The sequence below is a fragment of the Cricetulus griseus genome, chromosome X, assembly GCF_003668045.3.
Source record: "Cricetulus griseus strain 17A/GY chromosome X, alternate assembly CriGri-PICRH-1.0, whole genome shotgun sequence".
Taxonomy (NCBI): Eukaryota; Metazoa; Chordata; class Mammalia; order Rodentia; family Cricetidae; genus Cricetulus; species Cricetulus griseus.
The window spans coordinates 39,229,365-39,244,793 of NC_048604.1; the positions used below are offsets into that span (position 1 = coordinate 39,229,365).

The window sequence follows — 15,429 nt, forward strand, 5'->3', positions numbered from 1 at the left end:
GTCCTGTGTAAGCTGAGACCTGTTTAATATAAAGGAACAAGTCATGTGCATATGAGAAAGAGCGCCTGTAGACTGAGGGAACCATAAGTTCCAATACCCTGAGATTGAGAAAGCTTGGCACATCAGAGACACAGAAGATAAGTGGTCAGGACCTGGGATGGTAGCATGGAACTCTAGTCCTACCAACTAAGAGGCTGAGGCAGAAGGATCATCATGAGTTCTCAGCTAGCATGGGCTACACAGCAAGACCATATCTCAAAAATCAAAATAAAGCAGTTGAGTGGAAAGGAAAGAACAAACTGAGAGAGAGAGGAGTCAGGTCACAACCAGCTTCAGAAGTCAATGTAGCTTTTATTTGAAGTATCATGAGAAGCTATTTGTGAGTGTGTATGTGTGTGTGTGCGCGCGCGCGTGCGTGCATGCATGTGTGTGTGTGTGTGTGTGTGCATGTATGTGTGTGTGTGTGTGTGTGTGTGTGTGTGTGTGTGTGTGTGTGTGCATGTGCATGGTGTGTATGTCTGTTTACATATGTGTAAGTGCACCTTTGTGTGTAAGTACCCATTCATGCATGTACACATATGTGTGGAAGCCCAAAGATGATATTGGATGTATTCCTAGATCACTCCACATTATTTATTGAGACAGAGTCTCTTGGGGAATCCAGGGCTGTCTCAGGGATCCCTCCCTCTATTTTCTGAGTGCTAGGATTACATACAGGGTGTCACCATGCCTTCCCATCTTTTAAGTGAGTTCTGGGAATCTCTCTGCTCCTGGCACTAGCATGTCAAGAATCTAACCCATCTCCCCATCTCTGGCTTGTATTGTTGAGATCATTCTGACTGGATGAGGGACAGATGAGAGGATCTGGAGCAGTAAGCACAAGTTATTACAGCAGCCCAGGCAAAAGATGGTAGTAATAGCTCAGGCTATGTTCATAGCCATGGAAATGGAGGGAAGCGGAAGAGATAAACATTTTATTATGGACCATTTCAGACACACACAAATACAAAGACAATGGCATAACGATCTTCCTGGGTACTCATTACCTTGCTCCCACAACTAGCAGCACATGGTCTCCCTGAATTATATATTCAACATATTTCATCATAAATACTTTAGTATTTCTCAAAATGGGGATTTTTGAAAACTTGATAATCAGTTATTATTTAGTATCAGTTAAGAAGGCAGAAATCTATGATCATAAATGTATACAGTTTTCAGGTGCCTTGTTTGCATAAGAACTGGAATGAGACCACTGCATTGCATTTGGTTGTTTCTTATGTGACAAAATGTGTTTTGAGGAAGCTGACAAAGCTTTCATGGATTGGGCTTAGAGACTGAGAGAAAGTGTATAAATCAGGACAAGGTCTTCCCCACTTTCTGGCACAGTGGGAATAACTGTGGATTCCAGTCCTTCCTGGTAGTACTTTGAAATACTCTGTGTCTCACCGTGTGGTCAGGAAGCAGAGCTGGGGGAGCCAGTGGCACAGATTGTTTCCATCAGGATTCCTGTTACCCCACAAAAACAAAGGGGCATAGAGAGTCGTTTGTCCTCCTCCCTTGATTTTAATCAGTTTTGCAGCTAGTGAATGGGAAAGGAAATGAGCCATGGTGTTGAAGGTAGAGTGCCCTCACCTTAGACTCAACTCCAGCTCTGGGACTTAGACAAACTGATGAACTATTTTCTGTACATATGCAGTGCGGTCCTAGCTAGTCTTCTTCCTTCTTTGTGAGGCCCACATTGCTCTGTACTGAAGATTCATTACAAAGCTTTCCCATGCAATGCCATCATCTGCAGCTACCTATGGAACTGTTGAAATGTGGTCCATCTGAAATGAGATGAGCTGTAATGTAAGCAAATACACACTGGATCTCCAAACACCGTATGGAAAGAGTAATTTGAGACAGCTCCTATTGATGATGGAGTCAGATAACTGTTAAAATCTCTAGTCATTTTTAAAATATAGCTACTAATAAAGCTGCAAGTACCATACTGGCTCACGTTATATTTCTATCAGGTGGCACTCTGCAAGGAGGTTTGGGAAGAAAGATTATCCCTTTCTTTGTAGAGCATTTTGTACAGACTCTTGTCACCTGGAGTCTCCTTGTGAGGTGAACAAGTGAGTCCAGGTTTGTTCCTCTTCTCCTGAGGCAGAAACCATAGCCTTAGCAGGTAAAGAGGCTTGCTGGAGTCACACAGCTGCTTACTCAGACTGCTGAGACTGCCATTCTGCATTGTTTTGTTTTGGTTTGGTTTGGTTTTGGTTTCTTGCTTTTTTCTCAGAATGAACAAGGGTTGTTTAATCATTTTTTTAACCAATTCTTTTTTCCTTTCATTGAAATAGATTTTTTTCTCACATAATATATCCTGATTACAGTTCCCCTTCCCTCTACTTCTCCCAGTTTCTCTCCACATTCCCTCCCTTCCATATCCACTCCCATTCTGTCTAACATTAGAAAACAAATAGGCTCCTATAATAAATAGAGCCAAAACTAACACATTGGAATTGGACAAAACATATAAACAGAAGGAAAAGAGCCCAAAAGAAATCACAAGAAATAGATGTCCACTCATACAAACACACACACACACACACACACACACACACACACACACACACACACACACACACACGGGAACCCCAGAAAAACACTAAACTGGAAGCCATGATATACACGCAGAGGACCTGGTGCAGACCGATGCAGACCCAGTGCTCCTTTCAATAGTGTTGAATGCTAGCCAGATCAGCATTTGTTTCCTCATACCATACTGCCCCCTGCAGGTCAGTTCACGAAAGTCACCCAGTGGAAGTATTTTGACTCTTAAATCGCCAGGATTTTGTGATCTCTGCTGCTCTGGGATTTGGGATTCACTAGCTCATGCTCCCTCCCGGTTTCTTCACTTAGACCTGGGAGGATTTCCTCAGCAGTGATATCAAAGCATTCCCTTCACTCCTGTAAAAGAGACTGACTGATGACAACACGTGATGATAAATCTCAGTACTGTCCCCAGCTCAGTGTTTTCAATGTTTCACAGCTCTGGTTGAGAATACAGAAACCCTGACTGGAAAAAAAAAACACATAGTACATAGCACACTGCACTTCATAGAATGGAAATCAGGGAAGCAGTTTTCAGATCACCTCTACATGGATTCAGTGGGTGCCAGTAACCCAATCATATACCACCTTCCCTTCTGAGATACCTACCTGCTTAATGTGAACACTCAGGAATACCTTAATGTGCTTGACAGCAAAGTTGTGAGAGGAAAGGTGATAGATACCATGTGTTGGGTGTCATGAGCTTTTCAAAAGAACCCAAAGCCTCCATCACACCAGCTTTCACTTACCCGTGCTTACTGAAAAACAAGGCCTTCAGAGGACAGAAATCCCTAGGGAATCCAAAGCATTCCCTCTTCCTTCCCTTTTTAGCTCAAATCTTTGCAGGAGATAAAATGGACAATCTGATAGAGATGTGCCTCACATTCTTTTTCTTGCAGCCTCTGTGGTTTAAAAATAAATAAGCAAGCAAAGTAACTAATTAATTGCTTTTTTAAAAAAAATCCCCAATTTTCTGGTTTGTTCCCAGCTTCGCTCATTTCACCTCCCCTGTCCCCAGAAGCATGCTCACACTTGTAGGCCACAGGTTCCTCCGTGGAGGTTGTCAGAACTGTATACACAGGTGCCCTTTGTCCAAGGAATGTGGACACATAGGAGAAGGTAAAAGGACAGTGGTTCTGGGTGAGAACAGACATGAAACCACCGACAAACCCTGAAGGCAACTATTGAGTAGATGTGAGGCAACTCCTGGGTAGGTGGAGTTCTCTGAGTCTCCTTAGAAACAGAAATGAACAGGTGCCCTGAGGTCTGGAGAGTAAGGCTGAAAAGAACTAAGCCAGTACCCTAAGAAGACTTCTGGGCCATGGGTAAGTAGAAAGGGTGGATGCACCATGAAAGGATTGTTACGCTCCAAGGCCAACTGTAATAGATCAGGTCCCAGGATAGCTAGCTAGAACAGCTTGTTCAGCGGGACCTCTGAACACTACCTCCCTGTGCTGGGAGGCAAGCTGAGCCCCACAACACAGTGGCTTGCCAAACCAAACCATTTGTTTTTATTGGCTCTAACACACACACACACACACACACACACACACACACACACACACACACAGAGAGAGAGAGAGAGAGAGAGAGAGAGAGAGAGAGAGAGAGAGATTTCCTTTTTAAGTTTTTCACATATTTATTTTTGTTCATCCTTTTTACAAACTCTGGACCTCGAGATGCTGAAAATTACAACTTTTTGAAGAAGTAAAAGACTGTCTTGTATTTATCCTCCTGGGAAAGCTGGATAGGGGCATATTATAGTTCTTGGGCATTTTGTTTGTGTTGGTTTATCTTTTGCCATAGTTTTATTCTCTGTGCCATGATTGCACTTAATTCGGTAAGTATTTCCTGGATCACTTTGCACATGTGCAGTTAGCAGTAACATGCTTCAGGGGGAGACAGGGAAGACTGTGAGACAGGTTTTTCACTTAGAAAGCTTTCATAGAAGTCTTATGAGTGAAGAGTTTGGAGCAGCACTAACTGCTGTAACACTTTTGGACAGGTCATGGAAGGTTACTTGAATTATTCAACTTTAGAGGCCACTAGACATATTCTGCCAAGTGGCAATATAGTTTTGTTTCCAATTTGAAATATGGGGTGGAGGAATTTAAGATTTCAGGCAAGTTTGCATTCCACTTAATATTTTCAATTATATTTTTATTTAATCTTTGAGAATCTCATAGAATATATTTTGATAATATTCACTCCCTTCCCCCAACTCCTCACAGATGCTCCCCCACCCCCCTATTCACCCCATTTCATGTTCTTTTTAAAAAGTGGGGAGGAGTCCAGATTGTGTTGGATGACCATAGTCCTTTTAAATTATATACTGTATTTAGCATCAAGGCTGGAATCTATGGAAGCAGAAAAGGAAAATAAGAAGTAGGAACCAAAGCCCTATTAAACTGCACCCCTCAATAATACCTTCTCCACAAGGAAAAAGCAATAGAAAATCCCACATTTGATTTTTTTTTAACTCCCGAGCCTACAAAGCCTCAAGGATACTCATCCAGGTTGCAGTACTTGTGATAATACACAGATTATTTAAGAGAAGAAGAAAAAGATACAGATGGGATCAAGACAGTGTCCTCATACCAGCTGAGTTAGATCACATCAAGGGAACAATAGGAGATACACCCCAGCTACAGTTAGCATCTTTCAACAAGCTTATATTTGAGAAAGGTTCATTTCCTCCTTTACTCTTACAATAGGAATAAATGCTGTTTACCAAAAAAACTATGTTCCAATATGTACAATTTTAAACAATTACAAATGGCTTCAGGTAAGTTTCCCATCAAAGATTTTATTCACTTTGGCAATGAATATTTCTATAACTTGGGGGCCTGGATGTTGACCCTGGACCCAGACTTCACAAGGTTCTCTCGATCAGCTTCTTAGATTTCCTACTTGTCTCTAGAGAGCCCAAAAATCAAACCCATGGCTGTAAGTTCTCACTTCTTGTAGCAATGCAAAAGGAACTGATTAAAATTTAAAAGTACCAGTATGGGACTGTAGGTAAAAATATTCCTTTCCCATCGAAAAGGATGCTGTGGTTCTCGTGTGTATCTAAAGGGGGAAATGTGTTCCTTATAGAATAAATTTCCAAACATCTATTCAATCTCCCATTGTTCTGTCAAAGTCAAGCTTCTAGATGGCAGAATGCAGCTGGGACTCATAGAAAGGACTCTGGAATCACAGAAGACTGGCTTTCTCATTGATTCTTACCTTTCCTGGAAGTTTTCCCTCATCTGTAAAATCATTGTGGGAGTTTAGGTACTTTATTATTCCTGTGCTGTTAGCTCATGATGCTACAAGTACATGGGAAAAGGCACTACTTCTAGAACCACAAAGCAATACTGAGTGAATGGTCTAAAGCATATTCATTCTCTGTGTGCTTTTTAGCAAGATGTTCAATACAAGGTTCTTCCCTAAGGACTCAGTAGAGGTGATTTGAATTTTCTTCTTTCTCTTGGATGGAGCCATGCAACAAATGAGAAAATAACTGATTGATTGAGTCTTGCTAACTCAATGTGGAACTTACTATGTAGCCCAAGCTGGTCTCAAATTCATGGCACTCTTCCTGCCATAGCCTCCAAAGAACTGACATTATAGGTATGTGCCATCATACTATCCCAATGAGAAAATGAGTGTTACAATTTCTGGCTTCTTTTTTTCCTTCAGGAGTTTGGATCTATTGGAGAAAAAGGAGAAAGGGGAATCCTTGGTTTGCCAGGACCTAGGGTATGAACCTGGAGTGTCATTTGCCTGTGTTTATCAAGTCACCTGATCCATTTTCTTTTCTTTTTCTTTCTCTCTTTTTTTAAAAGAAATGTAGGTCTCTTTATTGTCTTCATTTTCTTTCTTGTTCCATCCCTAGCTTGTGTAATTTTATGGGCTAAGCTTCTTTTATTTCTCTCCTCAACTTTCTGGCAGGCTCGCCTCTCCACTTATCCCCATTCTCTTGACTGATTGACTCCATTGCAAAAGGAATGATGTAGCTGCTACACCTAGGTGGCTCCCCAGTCAACTTCTGCTTCTGACTTACATACATAGTTTTCTACTGAGCTAAAGAATGGTGCACACATTTTCTTGCTTTTATTGTTCTAAAATCCAGGGGAATTCGGGCAAGAAGTAGATCAGGAATGAAAGAGAGCTAAGTGTAATCTTTATAAGACATAAGTCTGGAAACTTCTAGAACATGGTGAATGATATTTATAGTCAACAGTTTCCAAAATAATCTTCTTTTGAATGGAGAAATAATTATCATCCCTTTCAATTCCTAGCTTTTGGGAACTGAGAATTTGGGTTATAAGAAACTGTCCAACTTTTACCTTACACAAACACATTTTAGAGAATTGTGTTTTTAATTTGTCCATGAGGATGTTAAGTCTCTGAGTATTTAGTGGTATTTAGTCATTGCTCTGACATTTCTTTCTCTCCTTTCTCTTATCCTTTGTCTTTTAAAACTCATAATCACTAATAAAGCATATGTTTGGGGGTAGCAGACAAGAAGCCATCCAATAGTCTATTTAAAACCACTGACTTGAAACCAATACAGCTAAGTATATTATCCAACCCTTCTACTAAATCCCTCCTACAACTTAAAATGTTTCCATTTATTTAGCTCTTTAAAAATGTTCCATGAAACTATTCATCCTAGTGGAATGAATGCCTAGAAAGAAGTCATTAAGCCAAGTCTAAGAAGATTTTCTTAGCTGCCTGTAGGAGCTACTAAATCCTGAACTCAGATGGATAACTTTGTTATATGCGCTAACAGCCTTTATTTCTAGTATGATCTATTCAACTTTACAGGGTGTGGTTCTTCACTTTACAGGGTTCCATGGGTTCAGAAGGAGTACGAGGACAGCCGGGGAGACAGGTATTTGATTAATATCCATAAAGCATTAGTATACAAACTCCTAATCAAAAGATCATCTAGTTTTACTTAACATAGCCAAATGAAGACATTGCTGATAATGCAAATTTTCCACTCTCTTTAATAACATGTTATAATCCTAGTAACTCTCTCTCTCTCTCTCTCTCTCTCTCTCTCTCTCTCTCTCTCTCTCTGTGTGTGTGTGTGTGTGTGTGTGTGTGTGTGTGTGTGTGTGTGTGTGTGTGTGTTTAAGCTTGGATAACCACTATTAAATTACATTTTGTGTTTTGCCATGCCATAGTGTGGTAATATACTGTGGAATGTTATCAAGGGTCAGCAAGACTAGCCTGCTTATACCCATACCCTTGTGACTATTATGCACTTTAATACGCAAGTTTACTACATGATGCCATATTATCATCTGGAAGAATTTGAAAAGCTGTCTACACTTTGAATGACAGCAAATCCCTGAACTATTTGCCTTGGCATAATGCACAGGGCAGCCCACCTTATGTTCTTATACTTGAACTTAGTGATAACTATGTTTCTATCACAGGGAAAGAAGGGGACTTCTGGTTTTCCTGGGATTAACGGGTTCCCAGGAATTAAGGTAATAGCATTGGGAAATACAACTCCAGGATTTGAGAGGTGAAAAAGTGAAGGATTCCTATAAATGCTTTCTTATGATATGGAGTATTTTTTAATAGTTTGATGTTTTAGATGTCACACTTTTCTTTAAAAATGCATGTACCCCCATGATGTACACAAAGCTAATGAACATTCCTCAGACATTACCAACATTTAGTGTTTAAAGTTCTCTATTAATAATTCACACTATTATTAGCTACCCTAGCATCCACTCTGGGTATTCCCATGGATCAGATTCTAGTCACTGAGTCTGTCTTTGCAGAGAATTAGCACTCTTTAGACTTTCTTTGCCATCATTCAATCAATAAAGATAGTAGTAGAATCTTAGGCCTGGCTGAGATAAAAAAGAAAAAGAGATCTGATTGCTTCTTTAGCTGTGTTATTTGTGCTTGTGATACATGTTCCAGGCCCAGAAACAGAATGCAAATTTGCAGGTCAAATTTGCAGATCCAGCTACATTGTCACCTTCATCTTCGATTTCTTGTTCTTGTAAATTAACCTCTGAAATAGATGGCAATCAGGAGTCAAGGAAGAAGGAACTTTTCACTTTCCTGGGGCTTTGCTTTGAAGGCCTATAGATCTTAGGTGATGTAGTCAAGGAAATTTTTGTGTATAATCTATTTAATCTTTACAGGGTGAAAAGGGTGGCATTGGTCTGCGAGGCCCAGACATTTTCACCGATGCAGATGGTGCTGTGATCTCAGGTGCAACTTTTTGATGATTTGATTGGAGAACAAAAGATAAAGTGTTAAAACTTGTATCTCCTGAAATTGTTAAAAGGACACACTGTCAGCCACTGGATGACTGACAGTATCACGGGCCACTTATGAGTCCTGAGATTGGTGAATGAATCAAATTCCAATCTCTTATTCAGACAAGCCAGGCCCAGCCTGCCATTTTTGTATTGATCCATCAAGACAAGAATCTGGGCTTTCCTAGGCCTGAGTTTGATTAACAGAAAGGTTCTCATGGTGGTGCTTAGGGAAGAATTGATACCCTCCTCAGCTGGGCTGCCTTTAGCCTAAGATTATAGAATACTTTGATGGAGATGATCTCAAGAATGTTGCAGATCTAGTTGCTTAGAGCCCTGAGCATCATGATGATACTTAGAAAGTTTGTCCTTTTCTGTCTTTACCCTGGTTACTGGGTATGTTCTACCCTTCCTCTTTGCCTTCGCTAAACATCTAAATGCCCGATGTTGATAGCAGCCTCCAGAGTTCTACTCCAAAGAAACCTGCAGCAATAATGTAAAAAGTGCTGTTAATCAGCTTAACATCCCCAATAAGCATTTAAGGCTGTAGCAGTAGCAGAAAAATCATCCTAGTGCTTTCCAGGTCTTGTCAGAAAAGTAAAGTTTTAACAAGACCAAGTTTTAAGTATTAGTACTAACTTGGTATGATGGTTTGTGCCTTTGATCCTAGAACTTGGAAGTCTGAGACAGGAGGATAGTAAGTTCAAGGCCACCCTAGGTTACATAGTAAGATTCAGTTACAAAATAAAATACCAGTGGAGCCTTAGCTCTGGAAGGCCCATTATCTCTTAAGACCATTATCATCTAGATCTGAGAATACCAACAAAAACTACCAGGCCCATGACATCTCCCTGGACCTCTTCTCCAGCATTTTGTGGCAAGTGTGAGCATTGTTGTGTTTTTTACTCATTTTTCATTGTAATACCAGGTTATCCTGGAGACCCTGGTGTGCCAGGCCTCCCAGGCCTAAGAGGAGATGAAGGCATCCAAGGCCAACGTGGCCCTTCTGGCACCCCTGGCCTTCCATCATTAACAGGTGAAGCAAATTAATCCATTCACTGCATTGATCGGTCTTCTCTGTACTCTAATTCCTAGTATCTCCCTCTATAACTCAGGATCCAGGAGCATGGTCAAAGGAAAAGAAGACTGGTCAGTAGGTTCTCCCATAGCTAGCCTAAAGCTAGTGTATATGTAGAGAGGGCCGAAGTCAGTAGCTGTTCTTTGAGTTAAAGTGCACCACAGACAGAAAGAGAGTTCCAGACTGCCGTCGAGGCTGGAAGTAACTGGAGATCTGGATTGGGTGGTTGGAGCCCTCTCACTCTTCCCCTGAATGTGTCATTTGATATTATACTCACCAAGAGAGTTTCACAAAGAAGAATATGGCTATGGCTGGATCTTCAAGGTGGCTGCTAAAAGCCTTCATGAGGAAAGGCCCAATTACAGAGGTTTATGGCACGCACGTGCAAAGCAATGTTTTCTAGTCTCAGTATGAGATAGATAGATAGATAGATAGATAGATAGATAGATAGATAGATAGATCTGTACATAGACCCCCTTCTAGGCTTAACTCTAGCACAAAATGGCCCCAGGAGCCTATGGGTGACACTATTGAACTAATCATCAAAGGAGAAAACCTATATTCTATTCTATAGGGCAGAGAAAGAGCATGCCAGAGTCTGGAAGGCAGGGCTGTCCCTAGTATAAATGCTCAGACATGTCTATTAAAGTCACTAGTTGCTAAATTCCTTGGAATGGGACCTCTGTAAGGATATTTGTGTTTTGAAGGCAACCATTCATAGGAGGTATCATTGGGCCCAGCACTGAAGTGGAACAAATGGAGCAGTCAGAGGCTGAAAACCTAACTTTTCCTCAAAAGTTAACCACAGTTTCCCAGGCAGTTAGGCTAATTGGTTCCCAAGGGACTTTTCTAACTGTCATGAAAGAAAGGAGCAAATGGTTTCCCTGATTCTTCCCTTGTGTTGTTCTGTCTATATACCACTGATTGCATGGCAGGGTGCTATGGTGAGCATTTTGTGTGGGATTATCTTTCCAGGTCTTCCTGGTGCCCTAGGGCCTGAGGGATTTCTAGGCCTGAAAGGAGACCAAGGAAACCCAGGACGCACCACCTTTGGGGAGGCTGGCCTACCTGGCAAAGACGGTTTTCCAGGTTTACCAGGCCTACCAGGACCATCAGGCCCACCTCGTAAGTTATTCTTTCCTCCCTTTGGTAGTGAAACCTAGGTCTGGTTCGAACCGTTATGAGTCTGCCAGGGCCCCTCACAGGAGTGAAAGTTCAGTGAGGACAGCTAACAGCAGTGGGGCAACAAAGAAGGCTCCATCAGCCATCTGAGCCAGCTCCACCTCCACTGACAGTAACAGTGGTAGAGAGCAAGCTGGTGATGAGCAAACACTAATTCCCACATTCATCGGCCTTCTGTCCCTCACGGCTCTCAGTGGCCACACCCCTGCTACCTCTGCTAGGACTTTGGCTTTTCAGATTCTAGAGAAGCCCAATTGGATTTTCTGAGTTTCCCAAGCTCCAATCAGGTAGGCTGAGAATCTGAGAAAGGAGAGGCTGTGCCTTGATCTTTAAGGTGTCTGCTAACAGCCTTCATGGGGAGGTGGCTAGAGGTGTAGCTCAGTTTGATAGGGTTTTGGGCATGCACGAGGCAATGGATTCTGTTCCCACTATGAGATAGCTGGTAGAAAGACAGATAGACAGGCATGCATGCACACAGACAGACAGACAGACTGACAGGTAGGTAAAATATGCATGTCTACACAGTGCCTATTCTCCTTTGATGGGATTCTGGATTATGAGAGAAAGGCTGGAAGTACTGTCCAGCATGCATCTTTGCAGCCTAAACCCCCTGACCACTGCAGCTGGCACCTGCTTCCTCTTTGCCCAAATGAAGCTTTCTGGGATAGAGACTGGCACTGCTGAGTTATTGAGTTACTTTGTTCATCTCTGAATCTTGTGCAGTGTGTGGAACATAACAGTTACTCTGCTAGTAGAGTGAATAGAGCCAAATGAGAGTCTTGTTGGCTCTTCCGCAGTAGACTTGGCAGGGTTCCCAGGCTGGGATATTTTTTCCCTCCTACTCTACTCTCTGTGTTGAGCCTCAAGGACCCAGGCATTTGAGACTGAGGTGAGTCCTTGGGTTTATACCAGCCTTCAACCTTTTGTGTCCTTTTAAATCCTGCAGGCCACACATTTGAGACTGGACCCTTGCCTAGCACAGAGCCTGGGTTCCCTGGTCTCCAAGGAGAAAGAGGTCAAAAAGGACATCAGGGCCTCAAAGGAGTAAAAGGTGATTTTGTCTCTTGAATTTCTTTTTTGTCCCCTGCCCCAAATCCCTAGAGAGACTGTAAGGACTGATAAAACAATAGCCTTGAGAACCTGAACAAAAGCATTCTGGGCTCTTGAGAGAAGATATAGAGCTGTTGGAAGTGCTTTAATTAGGGTTCTAAGCATGAAGATGGAAATAGAGGTCACAAAGAACAAAAAAAGAAGGTTGTTGTCTGCTCTTTTCACCCCTCGAGCCTAGTGTCAGCATTCCAGAGTGCTACCCAGCACAGCAAACCAGTTTGCAAGGCTTTGTCTAGACACTGCTTCCCAACACCATTAGCCAAGGACTCTGTAGGTCGAGAAAAGGCCATTTAGCTCCACTAAAACAAGTAGGGTCCCAGCAAGCTGCCTCATAAACCAGCATCCCAGGTGGTTCATTCACAAGGCCTAGGATCACACTTGAGAAATAAAAATTGACTATTCCTCTTCAAAATCCTTGGGAACAGAAATTCTTGTGATTCTGTAGTCTTTGGACTTGGAAATATTCCATCAATATGGCCAGATAATCATCCCTAATCTGAAAAATCCACAATCTCCTTTGCCTAAGATTTCAGAGCATCTATGCTCAGTTTTCACTAATCCAAGGAATAGACCATTCATTCTCTTGAGTTTCCATGACCTCAGTTTTCTAAAGGTAAGAAGGCATCCTTCAGGATCACAGGGAAACATAACCAACTACATGTGTCATCACATGTCATTCTGCAGACTGCACTCATGGAAACACTGTAAGTGGTTAGGTTATATTCTTGGGACTCCTTGGGATGTCATCAGAAGTGCTTTGTTGAAACTGACCTTGATGGCACATGCCTACTTGAGTTTGAGGCCAACATGTACTACATGAGACCTTTCTTTAAAAGGGCACTTCACTGAAGCTCCTGTCATCAGTCACACCAGTATATGTGAGTGAACTAATTACATTCTAGACGTTCAGTTATTCACATGGCAATTGGTGGTTCTCAACATGAGACTCAGTGATACCTGGACCACATCCCAGACTAGTAAAAACAGACTCACTAGTACAGATGTCTTCTGATGGACAGTGAACTTAGGCTATTTGAGTCTCTGAAAGCCATTTGCTTTTCCCCCAAGGGAAGCTTGTGAGAACATAGATAACCACTCTTGGAAAAAGAACCTATTTTAGTTGTTATTGACATTTTCTATTTTTATTTGTTATCTGTTTTTCCTTCAGGAGACCCTGGGTTTTGTGCTTGCGAAGGTGGGACCCCCAACATTGGACCACATGGGGAACCAGGCCTGCCTGGGACACAAGGTCTCATCGGCCTTCCTGGTGTTAAAGGAACTAGAGGAGATCCAGGCTCTAGGGGTGCACCTGGCCCATTGGGGACTCCGGTAAGTCTTAATTGTACTTTGATACAGAGTGGAGAAATGTTTTTCACTCCCCATCAATCAGTTCCCTGATGAAAGAAAAACAGGGATAAAATAAATATATGATAACAATATCTGAAGACTTTGCTTAAATTCATGCAGTTAGCAAAATCAATTCTTGTTTACCATTGACAAGTAACAAATCACAGTGATAACTGGGTACATAAGAAATTTCCTCAACAATTGAAAAATTAGAAGCACTCCTTTTGTAAGTCTAAACTCCAACTGGAAATTGTGCGATGAATTAATGGAGAAAATCTTCTGCAGAGAATAAATGAAGAGAAACTTTGAAAACAAACAAAACCAAGGCCAAACTGAGGGCCTTTGTCACATAAAGCAGTCTGACCAGATGGTCTCTAAAGTCACTTTCTGCTTCAACTTACTTTTGGTCCCTCCTTCCCTTCCACACAGTAACTAGATTTTCCTGGTTGGGTGACACTGCTTAGAAATTAAGATGAGGTTCAGTCCTCATACATTTCAGAATTTAGAAAAGATACAGAAAATTCAAAGTAATTATCCAAGACAGCAAGGTAATCATGTGCCCAGAACACTGTGAAAAAATATTCTTAATCGCCAACTTTAGGTCATATCTTTGCAAGCACTAGAATTCTATGAAGCCTGCATCTCCTGATTATTGCCATTTGTTTCTTTATCAGGGGTTATTTGGATCTAGAGGTCATACAGGACTCAAAGGAAAGAAAGGAGAACCAACCATCAGTAGAGGATCTAAACTGTCAGGGGACAAAGGTGATCCTGGCCCCCAGGGGACCCCAGGAATGGCAGGAGCTCCAGGCAGGAATGGAATACCAGGTTTACCAGGCCTCCCAGGCATTCCGGTAAGTAGATCATTCCTGGATGATTAGCTCTATAAATAATCATACTGGTCATTGCATTATGGAATAAAGGGAGAACAGAGAGTCTGACTCCCACTGACATGTTGAGGCCATGCTTTTATTTTTTGTAAAATGAGAATTTTTTCTCAGAATACTTATCTCATTTGGTAAGCACTAGGAATAATTAACCATATCAATTTAAAATGATTCAACTTCCCACTGGCATCCTCCTCCATGTAATCAAGTTGCTTTCATTGACCTCAAAGGTTGTTGGTGCCATCCTCACTCCCTACTTTGTTCCCCTAGCCTCACTTAATAAAGTCAGATCACCCAGAGTTAGCAAGACTCATCTCCACTCGGCAAACTCAAAGGTTGATTGATCAACTAGAATGATGAAGAATGTTCACAAAGCACAAAACATTGTTCACTGGCTACCTTATCACTGTGGTTAGAAGCCTTTTAAGATAAGACTTAAAATGAACTCCCATTCTCTTTTTTCTTTGTTCTCTAGGGAGATAGTGGATCTGGCTTCCCAGGAGAAAAGGGGTCACCAGGACTTCCCGGTGAAAAGGGACATGATGGTCCAACTGGACCACCAGGAATTGGGCTGCCAGGACTTCCTGGGCCCCGTGGACTTCCTGGAGATAAAGGAGTAGATGGGTTGCCGGGGCAACAAGGTTTCCGTGGAGCTCAAGGTGAGTCATAGAATCAGATGGTTTAGACTCAGAAAATCAACCTTTCTTAGAATGACCATGACTCATATGCATGAAATGCGTCATAAAAGGAGATCTGGCTAGCTGTAATCATTACAGTCAATCCTCAAGGGTTTTCAAATAGGAAATGGATCATAATTGTATTGTGGTAAGTTTATAAGGTAGAACAATGTTGATTTCAGCCCTTCTTAATGAAAACTCCTAACTGAGCTGATGTCACAGAGCCACCTAGACAAGTTCTGAGCCCATAGCCCATAGAAAAGTTCAAGATG

General features: G+C 41.8%; 1 protein-coding gene across 1 annotated transcript in view; it reads left to right on the forward strand.

Annotated features, from left to right (window-relative positions):
• LOC100772869 (collagen alpha-6(IV) chain) overlaps positions 1 to 15,429 on the forward strand; it is a 166,805-nt gene that overhangs the window by 117,384 nt on the left and 33,992 nt on the right. The window contains exons 13-22 of the mRNA XM_035449710.1: positions 6,283 to 6,342; positions 7,436 to 7,480; positions 8,034 to 8,087; positions 8,760 to 8,829; positions 9,805 to 9,912; positions 10,930 to 11,079; positions 12,083 to 12,187; positions 13,415 to 13,575; positions 14,268 to 14,447; positions 14,956 to 15,139. Coding sequence (XP_035305601.1) covers positions 6,283 to 6,342; positions 7,436 to 7,480; positions 8,034 to 8,087; positions 8,760 to 8,829; positions 9,805 to 9,912; positions 10,930 to 11,079; positions 12,083 to 12,187; positions 13,415 to 13,575; positions 14,268 to 14,447; positions 14,956 to 15,139 — 1,117 coding nt within the window. The remainder of the gene's footprint in view (positions 1 to 6,282; positions 6,343 to 7,435; positions 7,481 to 8,033; positions 8,088 to 8,759; positions 8,830 to 9,804; positions 9,913 to 10,929; positions 11,080 to 12,082; positions 12,188 to 13,414; positions 13,576 to 14,267; positions 14,448 to 14,955; positions 15,140 to 15,429) is intronic.